This window comes from Protomyctophum bolini (assembly GCF_963924005.1).
Source record: "Protomyctophum bolini genome assembly, chromosome: 16".
Taxonomy (NCBI): domain Eukaryota; kingdom Metazoa; phylum Chordata; class Actinopteri; order Myctophiformes; family Myctophidae; genus Protomyctophum; species Protomyctophum bolini.
In genome coordinates this window covers 38,836,064-38,861,507 of record NC_137877.1, presented here as the reverse complement: position 1 = coordinate 38,861,507, position 25,444 = coordinate 38,836,064, and the positions used below count along the sequence as shown (strand labels likewise).

Here is a 25,444-nt window from a genome sequence, read left to right as displayed (position 1 = left end):
GTGGGTCGGACAGACAGGTGCACCCTGGTGACGATGTTATGTCATTTGTTACAGTAGCATCTGAACTTCTGAAGCCTGCTCATGACGACAGACTGAGCTGGGGAGCTCTCTCTATCTCTCTCTCTCTCTATATATATATATATATATATATATATATATATATATACACCTGAAAACAGTTCTGTCAGCGACTCGGAAAAAACACATGGCACACCAAAAGCTGTGGATACAAATATGTCCAGTTGACTTGTAAACGTCAGATCTAGCAATCAGGTCTGAGAGGGGTGTGTGTGTGTGTGTGCCTGTGTGTGTGTGTAGGGGGGGGGGGGGTGGGGGGGGAGAGAGTAGTTTCATACGCAAGCAATAGTGGGAGAGAACAGCACAAATAAAATCAGCACCATGTTTTTTGGGGGGTGGGTTGGTTGTTGGATCACATTTTGTGCACAGTAATTCAATATGATGAGGAGGCCTGAATATGGAGCAGCAGACTGTGTAACAAGGACAGACGCTGCTCTTTAATCCACCCCCTTAGGGGACCTTATTCAGCTGTGTCTGTCAGCCACTCGTTCCTCTCTGTGGATATAAGGGCTGTCAGCGTTTGCACGGCGGTAGGTCCAAACGAGCCTTTCCATTTCATGGGATAATGGCTGCGGGGTGGCTTGACTTTTCACATTGAGGAGAGGAGGAGAGGGGAGTGATTGGTGAACTCAACCCACCATGGACACCTTTCTGAGGACTGAAGCTTATAGTTTCCTGGGTGCTATCCGGTTGGTTTTGGCCCCTCTTTTACCTTTTTGTGTTTTCTCCAATAAACAAAGTTTAAAAGGACAAGTATGTGAGAGAGAGAGGGGGGCAAATGAAAGAGGGGATGTTGCTGCAGCCACAACCACATGGACACAACATCTATACAATCCAGTCCCATCTTGGGAAGAAAACGTGGTGTGTCACGGAGAGGCCTTCCTGTGATTGGTCCAGAGCAGCGTGGGGGGCGGGGGCGGCGACTGAGGCGGCCGGCGGTGGTGGTCGTGGTGGTGGTGGTGCTTCCAGTTGCTGTGTTGTTGCCCCTCGCACTGCGCTCGGCGCCAGCGGAGCAACTCCCCGAGGGCCGCGCTGCTCTCGTCCCCTCCGCACGCACGCAGCCGTCGGTTCGCCTGGTGGGGGGAGGGGAGGGGAGTGGGGGTGCAAAGGAAGGTGCCCGCGCAGGAGAGGAGGAGGAGTGGGGGGAGTGGGGGGAGTGGGGGAGGAAGGGGTGGTAAGAGAGAAAATATTACAAAGCGTTCACATTTCGACGCCCCGCGTTGAGTTATTACCTCAACATTCAGGTAGATGAAATGGTCAGGCTGTGAGTGCAGGAGGTGGGGGAGGAGGAGGAGAGAGGTGGGCGTGGCAATGACAAGCGGTGGTTTGATGCACATTACAGAGGAGGTATAGCAAAGAAAGCAAGAAAGAAAGGAAAACATATTTCACAAGTCAATCAGATTTGAATCGCATGCAAGGAGGAGGAATGAAGAGGAACCCGAACAGATTTGATATATCATATTGTGATCATTATCTGTCTGCATTAGGCACCCCTCTGACACTGGCGGCGGAGGCTGGAGGGAAAAGAAATAGGCCGACCGACGTCTCTGCCTGATCCATCATTTTGAAAGAAGCAATAATCATTGGGCTGATTTGCTCTCCGCTCCTCGGTGGGCCAGCGGTGTCTCTCCGGGCATCATCCTAACGGAGGGATGAGGGAGGTTGAGATGAATCTGGGGGGGGGAGGTAGCTATAGCCAGCAGGTCTCTGGAGACACCACACAGGGACATCTAAAAAAGGAGCCGGCAATGGGAATCCCTTCTGTGACTGGCGGCTTTAATGACACCTCATTTCCATAGCCTTGCGCCCCCCCCCAGAGCCTCCCTATATATACGATTATGTCAAGTCTTAGGACGGGGACCGAGGAGAGGTGTGGTTATAGGGGGAGACAGTACTGTAACGCCTCTATGGAGCGGCTATACCATATGAACACACATGCCGGGGAAAGACAGACACACAGCGTATACATAAGTGCACGCGGCGCACATCCACGCACACACACACACTAAGTAGGAGATGCCATCAGTCATCACCGCGGCCGGTCAATACGCAGCCGCGATCAATCAGAAAGGAATTCCAATCTTCCACAGTCAAGTCGGTGCCAGCAGTATAGGACAGAGCCCTGTTGATCCACACCAGGTTATGATCCACATACCACTGATTCCGAGCTGCGCCACTGAGTCTGTCGGCGTTCAGAACGTGTAGACGTTGTTGTTGTTGTTGTTAGTGGAAATGGGCGCTCCACATGAAGAGCAGGTCAGAGGGCCGGTCCAAAACGGGTCAACATTCCTTTTATCCACATAATTCTATTGCTTTTTTTTGTTTTGCAGATGGGTTCCCAGATTGATACCAGTATAGCGTTGCGTTGCCAGAACCGTTACCGTCTGGAGCAACGGAATTAGCTCTATATCATGAGTAAGCGATAAATATAATATTTCGTCTTTACAGTCGCGCAAATCTTAACCCAATATAAATAAACCCAATAAACTAAGCATATATACACCTTGTTGCTTAGCAGAAAAGGATATTTTAAAATATATTTCCGTGAACGGTTAAAAGCCACAGCTTCCTTACTCGGATTTCGGGGAAGGTGTAGTTCCACACTATATACGCTATACGTATAACAATAACACCAGTATGATCTATACCAGTTTGATCAATCGACGTGGTTCAGGATACTAGGTCTGGAAAATTCTATGGATTGGACATTCTATTCCACCAATTCCTTTTCCTGCAATGATTTATAGCAGAACAGTCCGACGATGAATGTAATCTCGGGGCGCCCGTTGGCCCGCCCAGGCACATCAGGCCACATATAGGCTCTGGCCTGACAGCGCATCCACGCCATGTTCCAGTCCAGTTCATGACCACCTTTGCTGCACGTCTAACTCCCTTCTCTCTCTCTCTCTCTCTCTCTCTCTCTCTCTCTCTCTCCCTCTTCCCCGTCAGACTCTTCACTAGCAATACAAAAAACAAATCTTATTGTTTTGAGATACCTCTGTCTGTTTCTTTTCTACTGTTGGGAAATATCCCTGAAGAGTTTCTAACACATGATAAATATTTAATCAAGATCCTCTTATCAAGTAAAAAAAGCAATCACACGACTGCTGGTACCAACAGGACCCACCAACGATCAAAGATCAATGGATGGACATTATTGAGGAACTGTATTCTATGGAAAAACTATAACATTCATACTGAGACTACAAGAGGATAAATTCTATAAAAAGTGGGAAAAGTGGAATCTCTTCTCTCAGCCTATAGAGATATTGCATTGCATTGAATGTTTGTTGTAATATGAAAAATGCAGCCTTTTTCTTTTACTTTTTTGTCTTTTTCTTTCCCGTATTGTCTTGTTAGTTGAGTTTTCTTTTGTCTGTTCCTTCAATAAAAATTAAGTGAAAAAAATATATATATATAAAAAAAAAAAAAAAGTAATCTCCACACGCACGTCGCACACGCGCGGTGATCCCCCCCCCCCCCCCCCCCCACTGTTTTCCATCGCTGCTGCAGTTGTAGAGGAGAGCTAAATAAAAAGCAGCAGGAATCACACTGCAACATTCCCCCCCCCCCCCCCCCGCATATTGCCAAGCATACAGTTACAGTACAGTACAGTACAGTACAGTCAGTGACGCATTCCAGGAATCCAGGCCATGCACACACTCACAGACACATTATACACATTCCCACACGTCATGTATGTACGCAGTTCTATACGCACACAGGTATGTGTATATACGCACGCACAAAGACAAGCTGTATATGCACTTGAATGCATATATATATATATATATATATATATATATATACTCTGGCAGATACACATACACACGTGCAATGCATGTACACGTACGCACGCTCTCACACACACACACGCACACACACAGCATTGATTGCCCGTACAAGCACAATGCTGAGCGACCTAATCTATAATTTACACCTCCCTGCCAGGCTATTCTCTGCCTCCGACACCAGCCAGGAACACTGGCTACTAGTGCTACTGGAACAGCAGACAGTGGAGGAACACGGTGTCCTTCTGCAACGCGCACGCACGCACGCACGCACTCTCAGCTCCGTCCAACAATATGCATTTATACTGCCACAATATACTGGACTTCATGGGTTTGATGATGATTATTGGAATCACCTGATGGATTTGCTATTCAAAACACACTAGTCTATATTCCCACAGGGGGGGCATATACGTATATAAAGGTGAAGGCAATACATCTGACTATACACACATTTTCGATCGAGGACTTTGAAATATTCGCATTATACTATCTTCTATAGAGCACCCACCGCTATACATCCATATAAAACGTTACGGTATATGTATTTATCGTGGTCAAATTATCGTCAAAACTATATATGCGGGCGTGTCTCTGGAAGACGAAGTGTGGGTAAAGAATGTGGCCTCGACGACAAGGAGAATCCGTCACAGGGACTCTGCCGAGTCAGTCGAAGCAGATGTTTTTAAAGATGGTCACGAGGACACGCACGCACACGCACGCACGCCACAAGACGTGTGTGAATGTTGAAAATGAAAACCTCCATATGCATTTGATTGATATTAAGTCTTGTATAATGATGTGTGTTTCACTCAACGCTGACGCCATTACCTCAACGTTGAGCCGTGCCGATTACATCCTCACTTATTAACCCCCCCTAGACCCCACTCCCAAATCACAAATCAATCATGTCTTCAAACAACGACACAGTTGCTGGTATATATATGAAGTGTCTACTTTGGTTATTCAAATGAGAAACATCAAACACTTTAACCGACACGCACACACGCAGTCTCTCACACACACACACACACACACACACACACACACACACACACACAGTCTCTCACACACACAGTCTCACACACACACACACACACACACAGGCAATAACCGAGACTCTTAAATGCCTCGTCCCTTGGGGGAGGGGGGGGGGAAGCCAATATCAAAATCAATATGTTAATGGAATGGTAATGTTATGGTAATGCCATGATAATCTGGGATGACTAGTGGTCATTCCAAACTGTCAGTCCGAGACTAAAGGTTGACCCGAGGACATATACAGTATAGTACACACACACACACACACACACAGCAAATCAGCACAGGACGTCACATTTCAGTGACCTGATTAACCCGCCATTAATTAATAGCGTATACTGCCAGGGTTTTATCGCAACGTAACACTGACTTTGAAGAGCCAAATATCCGTAATCACACGTTACAGTGACAAACTGCTGTGTGTGTGGCGACTCTGGACCGGTTGTTGTTCTCTCAAAACCCAACCGGGAGTATCACAGTGCCTGCTACGGGCCGTTGAAAAACGCTCGTCTGGGCCAGAGAAACAGCCCCCTCAATGTCGTTTCTAAAGATACAGAGCTTTAAACACAGGGCTTAGAATGGAAGTGGATGCGCTAATGGCTGCGGTCACTGTCCTACTTTGTGTTGTTGTTGTGTTGGCAAACGGTGGCTAACGATACAATCGGATCAAAACATGGATTAAAGAACGTATACCATAAACCCTGGAACACGAGAGTCTCGTGTTTGCTATAGGGTACTAATTTAACCCTCCGCGTTCCTCGCTTTCTGAACACTATAGGCGATCTACAAGCTCACTGCGCGTCGCGCTGCCCACGCGTCATGAGCTTACAGATCGACTGTCTTCAGTCGGCGACGGTCGCCGACGGACATAACCCCAAGTATGAATCAACCGCCACGCCGTTATAGGCTCTCCATCGACCGCGGCCATCGGCACGCTATACTGATGGATACATGTCACTTAACCACTTTATACTACAGATAACTACATTACGGCCTCCATCGGTTCCCTTGGTGGTAAACTAGCTGCACAAATCTCCATTTCATTTACACAAATACCGACGCAGGGAGGTGGGTGAGAGAGAACAAAGAATCAATATCTGTCCCTCCTTATTGGTCCTCTGCACAGCTGTTGAAACACGCGAGGGCTTCCGAACCCCCCCCCCCCCCCCGCCGTAGATATAGTTCACTGTTACCGCTCGCCGAGGGTGGTTAATGGCATTAAGAGGACAAGCAGTTAGAAACCTTCTGCATTAAGTGTGTATACAACACAGTCCCAAGTCCTCTGGGTTTATTTAACTTGAACAAAATGCAACCAAATGGACCCTTATATGGATCCACGTGGTTACGTTTGCACACTCTCGGGAGTTATAAACATGGACACATTAACACCGAGGACGTCACATGTTGTGTGAGGGCGGTTACAATGATGACCTGTACGACAATAGGCGTCCGCCCGTTTCACTGATTGCTAATTGCTTTAATCCCGCGCGCGCAAACGCGGCGCGCACACTATAATGAAGCCGATTGACACAGACACACTGTCACACACACACACACACACACACCGGTGTCCCGGTCCCAACCATTTAATGTATTCACTAATTTCTACTAATCCAGGGAAACCAGCCTAAATATAAACTGTATAGTGTCTCTCACTCTCGCCATGAATGAATGAAAAAAGACACAAACAGAATGACTCAATAATACGCCGTCTAACCAAACAGTGAGAACGTGCAACACACAGACAGTCGTTTCATTCTTCACGCGATTAGGCCCAGGCTGCTGTTTGACTAATGTTTACAGAAACGCAAAACAAGCCCACCCATTCATTCCTAGAAGCGAGCTCCCCCCCCCCCCCCCCCCCCCCCCACCGGCCCCTCCCTGCCTTTTCATTCATCCCCTTTGCTTTTCTCTGTCCCCTCAGATCTGCTAATCCTACATCAACAAGGTTTGGAATGCGGCTAATTGAAGGGTATTCTGGGGCTGCAGACCACCGGTTCCCAAACTCCTCAATGAACTCATTGGTAATGGAACCAAGTTCCACAGACACCACACTTGATTAGTGAGATAAGAGAGGGGGGAGGGGAGGGGAGGGGAGGGGGGGGGAGCAACGTGAAAGGTCACGCTGGAATTGTCTGAATGGTAATCAGTGAACTAACACCAAGTATGACATTCTCCCATAGCCTCGCCAATTAGGTCTAGCATAAACTTAGCTATAGAGCAGAGCTTTTTAAAAGGTCTGGGGGGGTGATTCCTTTTTTTTTTTTTGCCAATTTATATAAAAAGCATGAATGCTGCCATGTAGTGTGAGAGTAGTCTTAATTGTAGTCAGACATTGAACCAGTGTGCAGACGATACGATCTTGGAAAAAAACAAAAACAAAAGCACACAAACAAAAGAGAAAAACAAAAAATAAGGGGGATTGTGCAATGGATTCAGCAAAAATAAAATTCCCAGCAGAGGAATGGCACAAACAGCAATAAAAAAACTGCAGCTCTCCTTTTTTTTGCTCAAATACATAGAAACAGTTCCCAGCTATACTTTAGTGTTGTTTCTCTGAACGAATGCATGTTCGTTCGCCTACTGCCACAACAATGTATGGGAGGTGCACGTAATATATAATGCTTGCATGGCATAAATCTTTTTGCTAATCCGTCGGGGAAAAGCAGGTCAGTCTAATAACGGTAATGGTTGGAAATAAGATTCTGTCCGCGGGACCAAAACATAAAGTCCAAACATGTCTGCTGGAGCCTGCCGATTAGCCCACAGACCCCCCACCCCTCCAATACCCTGCACTGAGTACTTAAGCTTCTTATACTCTGGGGGTTAATGTTGGGTCACACACACCGCTTGACCACCAACTTTCACCCATCGACTCTTATATCTCGGCAAGAACTGCCCTGCGTTGCATGGAGATAATAACCCAACTATATACCGAAGAACAAGTCAGCTTTGACCCGCATGTTTTGAACCCGACAGAAGTGAGTCAGAGATCCATATAGTCACCGTCTCTGGAAGTCAAAACGCTGTGCAAAAATGTTTCCTCGTCGCCTGCAAGAGGCATAGTGCATCTCCGATACGTATACGGGGCGTTACAGGGGTGGAAAGTAACTAAGTACTTTCACTTAAGTACAATTTTGAGGTATTTGTACTTTACTTGAGTATTTCCATTTTCCAGTACTTTTACTTCTACTCCACTACATCTCAGAGCCGACATTTGTATACTTTGACTTCAGTACATTTATCTGAAAACTTTAGTTACTATAGGAGATTTTAATTTTGATTAGAAAACACACATTAACCACTTCGACCCTATATACATTTCGGCCCATTTGAAAATAACAGATTTTGTACACATTTTGAACTTGTGAAATGAGACATTCTGCACAATGAGTAGGCTATACTTTAACTTTTAAGTACATTTTGATGCCGATACTTTTGTACTTTTACTCAAGTACATTATCAATAAAGTTACTTTTTCCACCACTGGCGGCATTGTGAGATTTGCGAGGTTTGACGGTAGCGCACGCTACGCTACGCTACGCTACGCTACGCAGTCCTCGGTTTCAATTGAACTCTTTAAAAAAAGAATGGACCCTCCATTTGACCCTGAGGATTGGACTGTGTGTGGGATAGAGATAGACTGACTGTGCTGAGGGAGGGCAAAGTGTTTACACTGAAGCCCACAAGAGCTGCAGTTTCCTTCAAAGAAGGGGAGGAGGAGAAGGAGGAGGACAGGAAAACCCAGCTGGTCACTGATTGCAGGATCAGAGGTTTTCGGGGGGGCCGTCACTCTGATGTCACACAAAGGCAAAAAAAAGAAATAAGGGTTGCCGCCGGCCGGGGCTGTTCTGATGCCACGAGACCAGCAGTGCTTAAAAAGGGAAGCTTTTTTTACATGATGAAAATGGAGGGGAGCAGCAGCACTATAGTGAGGCTGTATACACGTGCCATGGTGCAATGGTTTCCAAGTTTGTTTTGGGGCATGGACCACACTCACCACATCCCTACAAGTTGAAGGGTGCTTCTCAAACCCCCACCCCCCCCCACCCCACACCCCCCCGACCCCCCCCCCCCCCCTGCCTTAGAGGGCAGCCCCCGTGCCGAACGGAGAGAAGTTGAGATGCCCCCTCTGGAAGACAAGACAAAGAGAAAGGAGAAAATAGCGACAACAACACATTGGCATCAGAGAGAAGATCAAAAGGAAGAGAGGATTAACGGGAGGTCACACAGGTTATTCGTGCCATTTATTACACTAGTGTTGATTTCGACGACTACAATGCTGTGACGACACTATGACGACTAAAACTATAAGACCAAATATATTGACAATTTCGGGCAACAAATAAAAACCAGACTAAAAATGTTAGGAAGGGACTATAGTGGACATGAGACCCAGTACAAGTAAGACACACGAGTCATTTTGCACTCGGTTGCATGCTGAAAATAGCACATCTCCAAGCTCACAGCTTGTATAGACCTGCCATTTAAAGTGTAAAATCTGCCATTACGACTGCATCAAGGCCCGCCAGAATACATCTTAGTCGACTGAATCAACTGTAGATTCACCCCGACTAAAATCTTATGATATTTAGCCTACTAAAACTAGACTAAACACCGGGAACATTTCAGATGGCTAAAATATGACTAAAAAACTAAATTAAATTTCATTCCAAAGACGAAACTAAAATGAAAACTTTGCTGGCCAAAATCAACACTGCTTTGTAGTGTTAATGCCGCGATAATACTGGAATAACATCCATGGTGAAATAACGGAACAGCCTGAAAGGAAAAGCTTTAGAAGGTTCTACATTAGATATAAGCTCACCTTAGAAGACCTGGCATATTATTAATATTATACCACTATAATGACAAGAATAACCCATTTAGTTCTGACATCTAAATGAAAAAAAAAAGTCTTCTAAATCCCGACAGTTTTCTGAAATAACTACTGTATGTTCTTATATCAGTGGTGCTCAATATTTCATGTCAAAAATGATATGTAATTGTCGCCGACCCCCATCTGAAAATATGTTGTTCCAGGGACCCCCCCCCCCCCAGAAGCAAAGATTTGAGTTAAAAACGTTCGCTCAGAAAGAAAATATATTCATAGATTTGCACCACACTTTCACAACTTTTCAAAAATACGGTAGCAGATCTACAAAGCTCGTAGCGCGGCACCGAGTGCCGCGCTACGAGCTTTGTAGATCTGCTATTTTCCAATAGCTAAAGTATAACAATGCTTAAAAACACCAAAAGGGGTTCCCGGCCAAAATGGGATAACTTGGGGGATAGCTGTGCTTGGACAGTGTGTGCTTACTGTCTACTGATAGCATACCGCGACCGCACACACGCGCTGGGAGGGAAACGTATCTACTCGCCGTGCTCATCTCATTTTCTACACTAAACTCATGTGACATTTTCCGAATGTCTCTTTCCCCTTTCTCTCTCTCTCTCTCCCCTGGTTCTTGTAATAAGAGAAAGTAGTAAGTAGGGACTATTCCGTTCGCAAATAACCCAGGAGGGAGAGTGTGCATGGGGAACACAGCGTGCCTTCTTCAAGTATCTTTATCTCTGGTGAGAATCTCCAGAGAATGCTGTGCCCGCCGCTATCTCTCCATCCTCGGGGAGACCAGAAGGATCACAGTGTACTTTATTGCCTCACCATTTTGCTTTTGTACGCACTCTGATATCAACCAGTGTTGTTTTTGGCAGAACATTTAGATTTTTAGTTTTTAGTCTCTTTGAATAGTTTTCATTTCGTTTCCTTCGTCACATTTTAGTCACCTGGAATGTTTTAGTGTTAGTCTAGTTTGAGTCGACTAAATGTCATAACGTTTTAGTCGACTTAATCTACAGTTGATCTAGTCTGACTAAAATGTATTCTGGCGGCTCTTGATGTTGTCGTAATGACTGATGACTGGTTCGAGCCACCCTCGGGCGCTACACAGGAAAGCAGTTTAATTGTGTTAGGTGTTATTCGTATTCAGATCACCTCGCCACAGCACGGTGGTACGATTCTGTACCGGTGAATAATGAATAACGCAAATTAAATTATTTACATCTTGTAACACTGCGCTGCGTTCATTAGTCTGTGTGTGTGTGTGTCGTCCTGCGTCTCCATATGTAGACGAGGGTTCTGCGTGTGTTAGTTGAGATGGTCGAGGTGGATTCTCCCTTTCTCCGCCTCGTGCGATGGACCTATATGTGGTTGCACGGGAGCGCTCATCGTGCGTGTGTGTGTGTGTGTGCGTGCGTCTCTCTCTCTCACACACACACACACACAGGAGCTAAAATCCAATCCTGTAACCCTAAACCTATGTTCAGAGCCAGGGAAAGCTCACATGTCACAAGTGAAACAATTTGTTCAATGGAAGCCACTTTTAAGTCCTTCTCGGTAATGACAACAAAGGCCTTAACAACACGCAAGCCCTACTGATAATTGTGTCTATTTCTGTGTTTGTTGCGCAAATGCATTTGTGTTTGACAAACGACGCTCTTGATGGGATTATACATTAATGGGCGTCAGCCCCAGGACTCTTAAGCCCAAGCGTTGCATTGGTGTGGTGTGGTTGGACCTTTAAAAAAAGGGGTTTTGTTGCAACTGGTGTGGTTTGGACTTTAGGCTCCCTCACAGAGTTGTGAATGCTTTTAACCACATGAACCCCTATAGCGTCCCAACATCGTCCAGTTATGCTCGTTTTGCTAGCCGAGTATATCTTGTCATTGCCCGTGGAAGTCTGTCGGTGAGATTTGACACTGCGAGAGGGTACGTGTTCGTGTTACCCATCGCCGGTGCCTTTGTTGCACAAAAGTGCACAAAATTACTTAATTCTTTCTATGCCCGCTAGGTGGTAGAATAAGCACAGGGTAAGCCTAGGCCAGCGTTTCACTCGCCATTGTAACGACCTGTTGTTTAATTTTTTCCGGGTTATCAGGAAAGTGGCCAGGGCTTTTGTTATGAGCAGTGATCGTTAGCATTACCTCATAACCCCCTGAGATCTCGTCAGAAACGGTTACATGTCCAGACGGAGCGACGATTGAGACAAATGATTTATGATCGTCGAGAATGCGACGGCTCACCATGGACACTAGCGCTCGAAGCTTTAGAGACACAGGGCTTTGAAAATATTTCGCTTTTGATGGATTTAAATGGAGCCTGGATGTAAAAAATAATAATAATCCCATAGCTGGTGGGGACAGAGGCGTTAGCATAGCATAACCGGAGCAATGCTAAAAAGGTAAATCGGCCGCTTTAATATAGGTTCGTATAGATGGCTGATGCCGTACCCTATAGCCTAGCGGGTATACGATTATAATTCTGGATAGCGGATAGCGAGCGAGCGAAACCTTTTCTATTGAGACTAATCGTGGTGGTGTGACTGACGTGCCCTATAAAGAGTAAAGACGCTGGTTCTCGTCTAGCCCTAAAGGCATGTGTACTTGTCAGGCGCACGCCGGTAGTGTGTCTTACCTGAGTGTGATGGCTGTCCAGGTGTCTGTGCAGAGACGCGTGGCTGGACGAGTTGGACTTGCCGTGACCGTCATCTTCCAGCGACCCTGAACAATGACGACATCAACGTTAACCCATTCTGACCTGAGATCAGATTCATACGAGGTTTCCACTGGACACACACTGGTCTGATTAACGCATTCTGACCTGAGATCAGATTCTAAAAAATGTCAGTCGTTCTTCGGTTTTTCAAAAATAGCAGACCTACAAGCTCGTAGCGCGCCACTCGGTGGCGCGCTACGAGCTTGTAGATCTGCTATTTTTAAATAGCTAAAGCATAACATGATGCCGACATTGGGGCTGGACTGGAAGCAGTGTTGTTTTTTTTGTCGACTAAAAACTAAAGACGAAAAATGTGGCAGAGGGAAGCATACGGGAAACGAGAGGACGGTTACAGTAGGATGTCAATCTTAAATTGCCATTTACTTCAATTACAAGAAGTCTGTTAGAGAATGTGGAAGAACTGCTATTTTGATCAACGTTTGCCTGCTGTCTCTCCTCTAGTACCGACATCAATACAGGATGGGATTGTGGAACGACGTCGTATCCGACGACAACAAAAAAATCTTTCGGTTTTTTTGGGGGGGTCTGAGAGGCTAAAATGTCATCAAACGGTGGTTCCGTGGCTCGAATGTCGAATGAATAATGGGCCTTGATATGAAAAAGGTTGAAAGGCACTGATTGCGAACGCAGTGAGCACTTACTATGAGACCTAGCAGATCATGTCTGTCTGTCTGTGTGTGTGTCTGTCTGTGTGTCTGTCCCGCTATCCAAATATGGAGTGTGTTGCATCAGCAATCACTCAGCTCCATATATGGGCACAAAAGGGGCCAGGTCCACTCAGCTCCATATATGGGCACAAAAGGGGCACCATATAAGGAGTCCCCAAAGCAGCTATACGTCCAAAACCCAAATATGTACGAGCTGCGTTCGCTTCCCGCGTTTCCGCGTCTTACTCGTCTATGTGGCTGGACCTTTGGGCCAAGCTTTGGCTCATGGACATAACTGTTTATTTTTTTTACCCGTTTGTAAAACAACTGCCCTTTTCCAAACCACGAATGTATATAGCGTTTATACTATGGTGAAAGAACTGCAAACTATACCACTCCTTTCCATGCCATGCAGCGTTCAGGAGAATTGCATTTTTTTCCCCCCCCCGAAGTCTCCTGAACTTGAACACAGCATTTTTGCGTTGAACAAATTTCTTTAGAAAAATCCAATGTCGTATACACACACCTGCATCTCCACTAGCTAAAAGAGTTCCCCCTGAAAATAGCAGATCTACAAGCTCACAACGCGTCGCACTGCGACACGTTGAGCGCTTGTAGATCTGTTATCTTTGGTCCAAAAGTGCCCTCTTAGGGGATTTCAGCCCCACACTGTGCTCCGGGTGTATATATACCATTGGAGATCTGGTTGCCGTTCTCGCTGGGGGCGGGGCTAGGGCAGTGAGGGTTGTTGTGGTTGTTGGCGTTCCGGTCCTGGAGCTGTTGTGGCGACGGCGAGGTGGGGGCGGAGCCGCAGTCTTCCCGTCCCGGCGGCAGGTTGATGTTGGAGTTGAATCCTGAATGAAAAGCAGGAGCACAATAATAATATATCCCATTCTGACCTGAGATCAGATTCTATAAATGTCTTCTATACATCCCGACAGTTTTCTGAAAAAGCCATGTTTCTATATGTCAGTGGTTCTTCGATTTTTCAAAAATAGCAGACCTATACAAGCTCGTAGCGCGCCCACTCGGTGGCGCGCTATGAGCTTGTAGATCTGCCATTTTCCAATAGCTAAAGCATAACACAATGCTAACGCCAAAAGGGATTCACGTCCCAAAATGGGATATTGATCAGAAACACACATTACATTATAGTGCCTCATTACATAGGAGGAAATCATGGCCCTAGTGCGCCCATAAAAGGACTCGCAGAGCCAACAGCAACACTCACTCACTCACTGGAGTCATTAGTCCAGGTTTCTCTGCAGAGTAGACAATAATAGCCATTCCCATAATCGTATTGTTTGCCTGACTGTTAGAGACTGACAGGCATGCGGAATATATATACATGCAAGTCCCCGGAAGAGGCAAATTACTTCCCCCAGTGTGTTTTTTTTTATCCTTTCCCCAAATTAGCCCCTTGGCCTCACCATGTTGCGTTCTCTATCCTATATAGCCTGACGTCATAAAAGCATTCATGCAGGGCTTTATATATGGTAGGAAGGTTGCCCCAACGTGACCCTTCTCTATACCCCTGCGGTCATAACAGAATGAAGGGTGTGTTCCAAAGTGTATAGCGGACGACCGCGTGGGTTTCAGTGCGTTGCGTTGGATGGACGAGGGGGGCATTCATCAGCTGCCATCCCACGTCGAGAGAGCACCCGTCCCCCCAGGCAGTGCAGCACCCACCCCTCTATTCCTGACATACCTAAATATACCCCTTCACTATCCTCCACACACATACATACACGGCCCATGGGGTAGGTGGGTGTTCGCGTTCGCATTATCACGAGCGATATAGAAAGAGGAAAGGACTTTGGTGATGAGAGGGAGGCGTGGGATGGAAGGGCTTGTTGTGAAAAGCGTGCGCAGGGCTGGAGCGGAGAGCCTATAGCTATGTGTAGAATGAAAACCCTGTATAGCCATGATGGAAATGTGTGTCCGGGGTGTGAGTATTTCTGTGCAGCCCATGTATGCTGCTGAAGGGTTCGATGTGTATATATATACTTTGGCCGCATGCAGTATCGCGCGCACACCGAAATCAGCAGATGTATGAAGCGTTGACATCGTCGACGTTTGTGGAATTAAATTAAATTCAATTCAATTCAGCTTTATTAGCATGAGAAAACTAGCCCGGGCACCATTCCATTTCGGGTTTATGAACCTTTCCAGAACTTCCTTTTCCCTCAAACCGATTTTTCTCAATAAAAGCCACAGGCTAACGAGAGCTTTTATTATTCTTCTTCCGGTTTGAGGGAAAAGGAAGTTCCGTTTGATTGTTGTTTCTGCCAGGTGACTACAAAACAATGACTACAACATGACGTAGCGATATCATCCTGAGGACTACAAAACAATACTACAACATGACGTAGCGATATCATCCTGAGGACTACAAAACAATACTACAACATGACGTAGCGATATCATCCTGAGGACTACAAAACAATGACTACAACATGACGTAGCGATATCATCCTGATGACTACAAAACAATACTACAACATGACGTAGCGATATCATCCTGATGACTACAAAACAATACTACAACATGACATAGCGATATCATCCAGATGACTACAAAACAATACTACAACATGACGTAGCGATATCATCCTGATGACTACAAAACAATACTACAACATGACGTAGCGATATCATCCTGATGACTACAAAACAATACTACAACATGACGTAGCGATATCATCCTGACGACTACAAAACAATACTACAACATGACGTAGCGATATCATCCTGATGACTACAAAACAATACTACAACATGACGTAGCGATATCATCCTGATGACTACAAAACAATACTACAACATGACGTAGCGATATCATCCCGATGACTACAAAACAATACCACAACATGACGTAGCGATATCATCCCGATGACTACAAAACAATACTACAACATGACGTAGCGATATCATCCTGATGACTACAAAACAATACTACAACATGACGTAGCGATATCATCCCGATGACTACAAAACAATACCACAACATGACGTAGCGATATCATCCTGATGACTACAAAACAATACTACAACATGACGTAGCGATATCATCCTGATGACTACAAAACAATACTACATGACGTAGCGATATCATCCTGATGACTACAAAACAATACTACAACATGACGTAGCGATATCATCCTGATGACTACAAAACAATACTACAACATGACGTAGCGATATTATCCTGATGACTACAAAACAATACTACATGACGTAGCGATATCATCCTGATGACTACAAAACAATACTACAACATGACGTAGCGATATCATCCTGATGACTACAAAACAATACTACAACATGACGTAGCGATATCATCCTGATGACTACAAAACAATACTACAACATGACGTAGCGATATCATCCTGATGACTACAAAACAATACTACAACATGACGTAGCGATATCATCCTGACGACTACAAAACAATACTACAACATGACGTAGCGATATCATCCGTTCCAGACCGGTTCACACGGCCAGGCTTTCCTCCGAGGTGGAAAGCCAGGTGAGGCGAGGTTATGAGAACATTGCCAAAGCAAAAGTGGAACAAAACAATGAAGATAAGACAATGTATGTACAAAATAGATGTTGAATATAAATAGGAATAAAATAAAGATGTAAACAGAGCTGTGTTACATTAATACTATTGAGTAATACAGTCTATAAACTATAAACTATAAAAATATGTGTTCTGTCAGAGATCCATCCATATAGGAGACGTTAGCTTTATACTTTTGAAAGTTGACAGCAGTATATTTAAATGTTTTTTGCATTCACTTAAAAAAAACAAAAAAACAGTAGCAGCGATTTATTCAAATGTAATGGAAATTTATTTTGGAATTAAAGTTAGTTGCTCTGTTTATGTACACAGTATATATACAACAGTATTTCTAATGTACCGAGGTCATTTGCTTTTAAACGGTGCAGGGTATAAACACTAAACGCCCCCCCCCCCATGCACATCCTAGGTTAATTGACGCATTCGACGCGTCGGTATGCATCGGGCTGCTCCCCTTTCCCGACGCAATAAGTGGCCGTGGGCCCTAAATCCGGCTTGAGGTTATAGAGGGTATGGCGTGTACTGTATACGTGACATTCATCATCAAACCCGGAAGTTATGCAGGAACGCCTATAACGAGTGGCAAAACCGAACGGAAAAGTTGTATTTGATTGCATCTACATGACGATAAACGACATTAAACTGACTTTGTCGCTAATTTTGCCACTCGATTTTGCCATTCACTTTGTTGCATGTGCATACCCTCTATAGAGCGTCGCAGTCTAGTTTATTTCCTGGGCCTACTCGTTGTTCTGAAAGGGTGGAGAGACTGCGACGCTCTATAGTGGTCGTGAGTGATGTTAAGAAGGACCGGCCGACCACCTGCCCCCCCCCTCTTTTCCCTTGGCATTCCTGTGGCTTTCCCTCGCTTCCCTTGGGGAGGAGTCAGGGCGGCGGAGGCATGGAGGAGCGCCATGCAGGGGCAGCTGCTCTTCTTCACAAGGATGTCTGAGATAGCGACTCTAACCCCGGGGCCACCCCCATGGCCTCGCGTCGGGTATATCACACACGCAGGCCGTTTTAACGGGCCGGGGGAACGGAAGTAGGCCATCCCGCTAAGCCCCCATCGGCATCTACGCCCCGCGCTCAGATCTCAAGCACATACACACACACACACACACCGCCGCCTGGCCGGGCCGGGCCTCGGTCGACTCGAAATAACAGCAAGGTCATGACCCCCCCCCCCTCCCCTGTCGCATGCAGACAGGGTTTCCATGACGCCAGCTCTTTTTGTTCTCCGCGGTATACACAGGTATAACAAGCGCTGACGAAGGAGGAGGAAGTCAGCCGGTATGGGAGTCGTCGTCACGCGAGACGGAGAATGCGTCAGTGTGTGTGTGTGCCTCTAAAGCGTTCGCGTCCTTATGTTCATAAGGAGGCCGAGCCCCGCCGCCCCTTCCCTCCTCCTTCTTGACCTTGTCCCTGTTTATAGCTGCGTGACACAACTGGGTCGTTTGCAAAAAAAAAAAAAGAAAAAAAAAACTAGCCAGGTCCACATAATTATTATTAGCCTATATGCATGCCTGGATGACCATTTGTCAAGACCGGGGAGTAAACATAATTTGGTTGGATAATTCCAACCCCGCGCGCCCGCCTCTCTCTCTCTCTCTCTCTCTCTTAGTTCTCTAACCTGTGTCTCACATGGCTGTCCTGACCATAGTGTCCTGGTGTGATCCTATACTGGGCGGGCAGTCAACACAGTCTTCTGTAGAACATGAGTGAGCTGTTGAATATTTCATCCTCATCCCTTCTACTTCTCATGTATTATTAAGCCGGCCCGCTGCTAATACACTTTGAGGGAAAGGGACACTTAAATGGGAGGGAGAAATGCAGTTGAGAGACAACATGTTTCTGTTTGTTCCCCGGGGGGGGCTCTTCCCTGATCTGTGTTGTTTCTTAAAGATGGAGTGGCCGCGAGTTTTGTATTTTCTGTCCAGTTTTGTGTGTGTTTATGAGGTGACAGTGCTTCATTAGACCCCTTGGTGTGGGGACTTTCTTCCCTTTGTATTTAGGGGTTTCTTCCTGGAGGCTGAAACCTTCGGTCAAACAGTCAAAACACAGTGACATCACACTATCATACCCTCCCCTATCCCCCTTTATCATACAACAACAGCTGTGGGTGTGGCTTCAGTTCAGGTGGAGCACCACCTAATCCATCACCACCACCCACCAGGCAAACCAGGCATACTTAACCCTGCACGACCCGGACCTATTTCTACTTGCAAAAAAAGAGATTTCAACCTTACTACTACTTTGTACTTCCTCCTTGAGTCCTTGTACATAACAAGAATATACCTGATGATCATGTTTTATTGTGGATACAAAAAACACAGCACTCCATCTTCAGGATAATTTCGGACTAGAAGGCTTTATTATCTTTAGTTGTAGTTGTTACGTCTCCAACAAAGAGGTCCAGGTGTTATTCTGTGCAAAAGTGCATTAAAAGTGCATTGTTGGCTACCATAAGCCCTCAATTAATTGAATTGCATTGAATTGAATGGGGCAGTGTCCTTGTGGTTAGAGTGTCCTCCCTGAGACTGGGAGGTCGGGGTTCAATCCCCGGCCGGGTCATACCAAAGACTCTAAAAATGGGACCCAGTGCCTCCCTGCTTGACACTCAGCATCAAGGGTTGGATTGGGGGGTAAGTCCCTGCAACATACTAGCGTCATGTCCAGGGGGTGTACTTGTACATCAAGCTGCCTCACGCTACAGAAACAGGAGATAGGCTCCTGCCCTTATGGGCCTCATGGCTCGGCAAGGCTACTTACAACAAAGAGGCCCAGGTGTTATTTTGTGCAAAAGTTCATTATTGGCTATTTCCCCTACCATAAGCCCTCAATGGGGGTTGGCCTCTAGTGCTAATTCGCTTATTTCCATCAAAATAAGTAGTAAAGTGTGCCACTTGGGATACTACAAAAATTGATTGAAACTGATTTTTGAGCGAATTAGCACAAAACCCAATGCCCCATTGAATTCAATTCAATTAAATTCATTGAGGGCTTATGGCAACTAAAAAATACGGGGAAGCAGCTTTTTGCTTCTACGGGCCGACGGCATGGAACAAACTCCCACTGTACCTTCGACAGGCAGCCTCTGTAGACATTTTGAAAGCACAGCTCAAGACCCACTTCTCTACACCCTTGCTTTTATAATTGATCTTTTTTTTGGTTTGTTATTCATGTCCTCACTGTATTGCATTACTGCTTGTTTTTTAATGTTTATGCCTTGCTTATATATTTTTTCTCCATTGCTCTGTAAAGCACTTTGAGCTGCATTTCATGTCATGAAAGGTGCTATACAAATAAAGTTTTATTATTATTATTATTATTATGGTAGGGGGAAATAGACAAAAAATGCGCTTTTGCACAAAATAACACCTGGACCTCTTTGGTTGGGGACGTATAACAACTACAATTAAAAGGTAAAGAAAGCCTTCTTGTCTGAAATTCACCTTTAACGGCAAAAAAAAAGGCGAAAATGTGCTAAAGGCTGCACCTCTGACCCTCCTGACTCATCCGCTTTGCAGTAACGTGACGAATGTCCTTGCCCCGTTTCCACAAAGGTTAGCCCTTGCATCAAAGTCACTGCAGCGTCCAATGCGTCATGTGTGTGTGTGCTCTATGTATGTAGTACGCTGCGGAGTGCGGAGAGAACTTCCACTGTGTGTGTGTTCTCTGTATGTAGTACGCTGGGGAGAGAACTTCCAATGTGTGTGTGTGTGTGTGTGTTCTCTGCATGTAGCATGCTGGGGAGCGAGAGACGCAGCAAACGCAAACCAGAGCATGTTTATAAAGTGCAGTGCGACACAGCAGCGAAGCGCGGCTAATTTATGTCGCACTGCAGGCAGCATGGCGACAGACAGCAGACCTTTACAGTACGAGTTGACGGCGTGTCGCGTCGGCGACAACTTTCAGCGGTGGAGAAAAAAGCACTCAAATGTTTTACCTTAACTAGCAAGTATTGGTAGTTTCAAATTGGAAATGCTCAAGTAAAGTACAAATACCTGAAAATAGTACTTAAGAGAAAATATATTTAGTTACTTTCCATACCACTGTGAACTCGGCTGTAATTATAATTCCGCCGCGAGACACCGTCGCCCCGTCGCGCGTCGAAGCACGAATCATATACACGCTGCAGCTATAGCTATAGCTAGCTCATTAGCTAACATGTAAAGAGGCAGCTGCGTTGCGTGCCAAAGGGCACCACACAGGAGACTGCAGCGGATGGATGGGCTGCTTCATGTGGGCCAAACAGGGTGGTTGGCCACCAGAGCTTTATTAACGACCCAAGTTTCCAGGTGGGGAGAATGGGGAGATGGCGTATATATATATATATATATATATATATATATATATAGGTGGGTGGCTATAGGCTGGGGGTGCTCTTGCGTCTCCCCTCCCCCACACTCAAACGGACACACGTGCACTTCTGCACAAACACACGGTCGCGCACACGCACACACACACACACACACACACACACACACGCACACACACACACACACACACACACACACGCACACACACACACACACACACACACACACGGATATTACTAATCCACTAGCTATACTCGCCTGCCCTATAGAAGGTAATCACCCAATGTTCAATAAATCATCTGGCACAGACCTGGCTGAGGGTCTGATCGTGACCTCATCACTGTAGCTATCACATATTGGTGTAGGGTTCACACTTCACACACACACACACACACAACGTGCGCACAGGCACACGCACGCACGCACACACGCGCACACACCACGCACGGACAGATGCATGCACTCACACATCACGCGTCGCGCAGGTACACACACACACATTACCTACATCAGGTACAAGTAGGCTGTATGGAACAGTGTGTGAGATATGACAGTGACGCAAAGTGTTAACTCCCCACCCACTATACGCGCGCACTCATGCACGCGCACGCACACATGCGCGCGCACGCACACATGCGCGCGCACACACACACACACACACACACACACACACACGCGCGCGCGCGCGCGCGCCCACGCACTAGTAAAGGTGTAGCCAGGTGTGGCCATGGGGTTCTCCCTGCTGTTGATAAATCTAGTGATGGAACCGAGCACTCGCTCTAAAGCAGCTTTAATTAAAAACAGTGGAGAGGAGAGGAGGAGAAAGAGGTGCGTGCGTTGCGACCCTTGCATGCGTGCGTGGTGCGCAACACGAGTCTTTGGGCTCCATTTTCGTCACCGCTAAACCCCTTATCCCTAAACTTCTTTGCCTTTTTTTTTTTTTTTTTTTTTACTATTTTGAAAAACATTTTTGAATAGTTCCAACTATAGCCAACCTATATACATTGAGCTTGTCGACTGGCCATTTTTAACTATTCGAAAATGTTTAGTAAAAAAGAAAAAAAGGAAAAAATACGTTTAGTTTAGGGATAAGGGGTTTATAGCGGTGACACAAACGGAGGAAAAGTTATGAATTATAATGTTACACTGATACCTTGAACTGCCATCCTGTTTTAAATGTTCTATGTGTATTATGTGCCTTTTTTTGTTGTGTTTTTGTGTTTCATGTTACCTGCCTGTGTTATGCCTTGCTGTAAACCAAATCGCCCCACGGGGACAAATAAATGAACCTGAACCTGAACCCTTTGTGTGTATGATGATGATGTGCGATGCGCGACTGACGGACTATAAGACTGACCTCCGTCTCTCATCCTGCGTCCGGACGTGGACTTGCGCAGCAGGCTGCGTCCGGAGCTGATGAGCGTGTTGAGCTCGTCCATGGGGCTGGTGAGCGCCCGCCCGTTGGCCGGGTTGAACAGCAGCGGAGACGACGAGCAGGAGTGGGCCCTCCGAGGCTCGGGGCGCGACGACGACGAAGACGACGAAGACGACGACGTCGTGGCCTGCTTGGCTGGGGAGTACGGCGGGGGCTTCCCGTGCAGGGAGGAGGAGGACGAAGGAGGCGGCGGCGGCGGCTTGGCGCAGTCCGACCCCGCCCGCGTCAGAGCCAGGAAGCCAGGCTCCGGGGGGAAGGGGAAGTGGGAGGGAGGGCGGTAGGGAGGAGGCGGGGCGGTGGCGTTGTGGGCTGGAGGAGGAGGAGGAGGAGGGGGGGGAGGAGGAGGGGGCGTGAGCGGCGGAGGCGTGGACTTGTCGCTTGTCGCCATGAAGACGTTGGGCGAGGAGTCGGCCCGCTGGCGGGCCGTACTGCCGTACTGCGGGGGCAGCGGCGAGAGCAGGGGGCTGTCGGGGGTGGGCTGGGTGTTGGTGCTGGCGGTGGTGTAGTTCAGGTTGGTCTCCAGCACGGGCAGCTTCTTCACCTCCAGCGGCGTGAGGGGGGACTCGTCGGACGCCGGGGAGCAGGTGACGGGCGACGGCGGGAAGACCAGGAGGGGCGGCCGGTGGGGCAGCAGGTTGGGGAAGGGGGCGGGGATGTCGCAGCCGGCTTTGGAGGCAGTGGGGAGGATGTCCCCCAGACCGCCCTGCACCACCAGGCCCAGCTGCATGCCTTCCAGCTTGGCCGCCCTGCTGGTCGCGCTCACGGTCGGAAGCCAGCCGCCGCCACCGCCAATGTCGTCGGGCGGGAAGTACTTCATCTCCTCGTAGACGGCCTCTGCGTCGGCGTCCGGCGGGCTCTCCGGGGGCTCCTGGAGGCCCCGGGAGGAGGAGGTGGTGGTGGTGGTGGTCTGAGTCCGAGGCTGGGAGGAGGAGGAGGAGGAGGTGGAGGAGGAGGCGCCCACCATCTCGATGTACACGTCCTCCTCGTCGTCGTCGTTGCCTTCGACGTCGTCCCGGGTGGCGGCCCGGTGGTGGTGGTGGTGTGGCGGCGGGCTGGGAGAGGCGGCCACTCTGCCGCCGCCGGCGCTCCGCAGCGACAGCAGCAGGCGCAGCTTGGCGTCGAGCGGCCGCAGCGTGGTCAGCTGCGTCGACATGGCGTGGACGTCCTCGTAGGAGCCGCTCAGCTTGGTGTTGGGGCTGCGCTTGGGCTTGGGCGGCGGCACCTTGTTGTTGTTGTTCCTCGCCACGCCGCCGGTGTAGTCGTCGCTGTGGGGGCGGGGCTTGGACAAGGCTGCAGGTCGTTATGGGGGGGGGGGAAATTGGAGGAAATGACATGACGAGCAATTAACATTCAGATAACGGGATTCAGCCCCGTGACGACATGCTTAACCCATTCTGACCTGAGATCAGATTCTAAAAATGTCTTTGATTTTTTTTAAATAGCAGACCTACAAGCTCGTAGCGCGCCACTCGGTGGCGCGCTATGAGCTTGTAGATCTGCTATTTTTCAATAGCTAAAGCACAACATGATGCTAACACCAAAACGGGTTCCCGCCCCAAAATGGGTTAACCCATTTAGACCTGGCGTCTTCGAAAGCATGACAGTTTTCTGAAATACCTCATGTTTCTATATAAGTGGTGCTCAATATTTCATGTCAAGGTGCCCCGGAAATTATGTATAATTGGCCGCCGACCCCCCCCCCCGCCGACCCCCCCCCCCCCATCTGAAAATATGTAGTTCCAGGGACCCCCTCCCACAGAAGCAAAGGTTTTTGTTAAAAACGTTTCGCTCTGAAAGAATATATATATTCAAAGATTTGCGCCACATTTTCACGATTTAAAAAAAATAGCATATATATATATATATATACCTGCGGGGTCTGTAGGAATACTGGACAACTCAACCTGGTGCTTGCCCGTTTTTCCTCCCGGAATTTTCACCAGTGAGGGGGATAACTTTGTAATAATTATGCTATTGGCCGTTTGTATTCTTTTTGGAAAAACATAAAAAGATACTCCTGTGGAAAGGCTATATTATTTTACTTATATTGACCCTGTAAACAATTTAGTATTATTTAGTACATGTAAGGTTTTGCCCACTCAAATAGTACCTCGTCAGATAATCCCCACTATAGCCTACATACAACAACTTCTGTGAACAGACTTCACTGTAGTAGCTTCTCATGAATTATATTCTGTCTGCCGTCATGAAAGTTTTATAGTTAAAGAAATTCAAAGTCCAGCCGTCTGCTAGTGTCCAGCCTCTGGGAGGAAAACAGAAACGGGTTGAGTTAATTGTCTCGTTACCGTCTGTAGGGGACAGCTGGGTCTTCGGGGGCTTCCGGCCGGGGGAGAGCCCTCGTTATAGCCCTCCGTGGGAGGAGTGGGACTCTGCCGGGGGGGTCCCAGCGTCGTCAGCCCGGCGCTCACCGCCTCGTACGAGGCGCTCAGGCGAGTGTTGGGGTCCCTCTTTGGCTTGGGAGGGGGCTGTTTGCGAGGGGAGCCTCCCCCTCCCCCACCCCCGCCATCCTCTGTGGCGTGCAGGGCCGTCGTTGCTGCTCTGACGGCCGTGGAACCTGCATGGAGGACCAGGTTCTCCATGGGGATGGGCACCGAGCTGGAGCGGAAGTGGCGGATGATTCGGCCAGCGCCGCCACCCCCACCCCCACCGCCACCGCCGACGGAGCCCTCGTGGGCTTTCCCACTTTTCTCCACGACCCTAGAACGAAATATGGGGGGGGGGGGGAGCACAGTAAAACATCCTATCAGTGTTTCATTTCACTCAAAGAGGGTACAAATGGGAGGGGGGGGGGGACAATGTATCTATAAGGATCCATTTTGACACGCTCGCATAATGGCTGAACCATTCTGGGCCGCGGGAGGGAACCCCATTTGGTGTTTTATAAGGATTTTTGTTATGCTTTAGCTATTGGAAAAATAGCAGATCTACAAGCTCGTAGCGCGGCACCGAG

The 25,444-nt window shown here is 47.4% G+C and overlaps 1 protein-coding gene across 1 annotated transcript in view; it reads right to left on the bottom strand.

Annotated features, from left to right (window-relative positions):
• Nucleotides 1-944: 944 nt before the first annotated feature.
• Nucleotides 945-25,444, bottom strand: part of myo16 (myosin XVI) — a gene marked incomplete at both ends in the record, with an annotated part of 141,416 nt that continues 116,916 nt past the window's right edge. Inside the window, 6 exon segments of the mRNA XM_080786028.1 lie at nucleotides 945-1,151; nucleotides 12,385-12,470; nucleotides 13,826-13,987; nucleotides 22,396-23,769; nucleotides 24,780-24,812; nucleotides 24,815-25,191. Of these exon segments, the coding sequence (XP_080642154.1) occupies nucleotides 945-1,151; nucleotides 12,385-12,470; nucleotides 13,826-13,987; nucleotides 22,396-23,769; nucleotides 24,780-24,812; nucleotides 24,815-25,191 (2,239 nt within the window).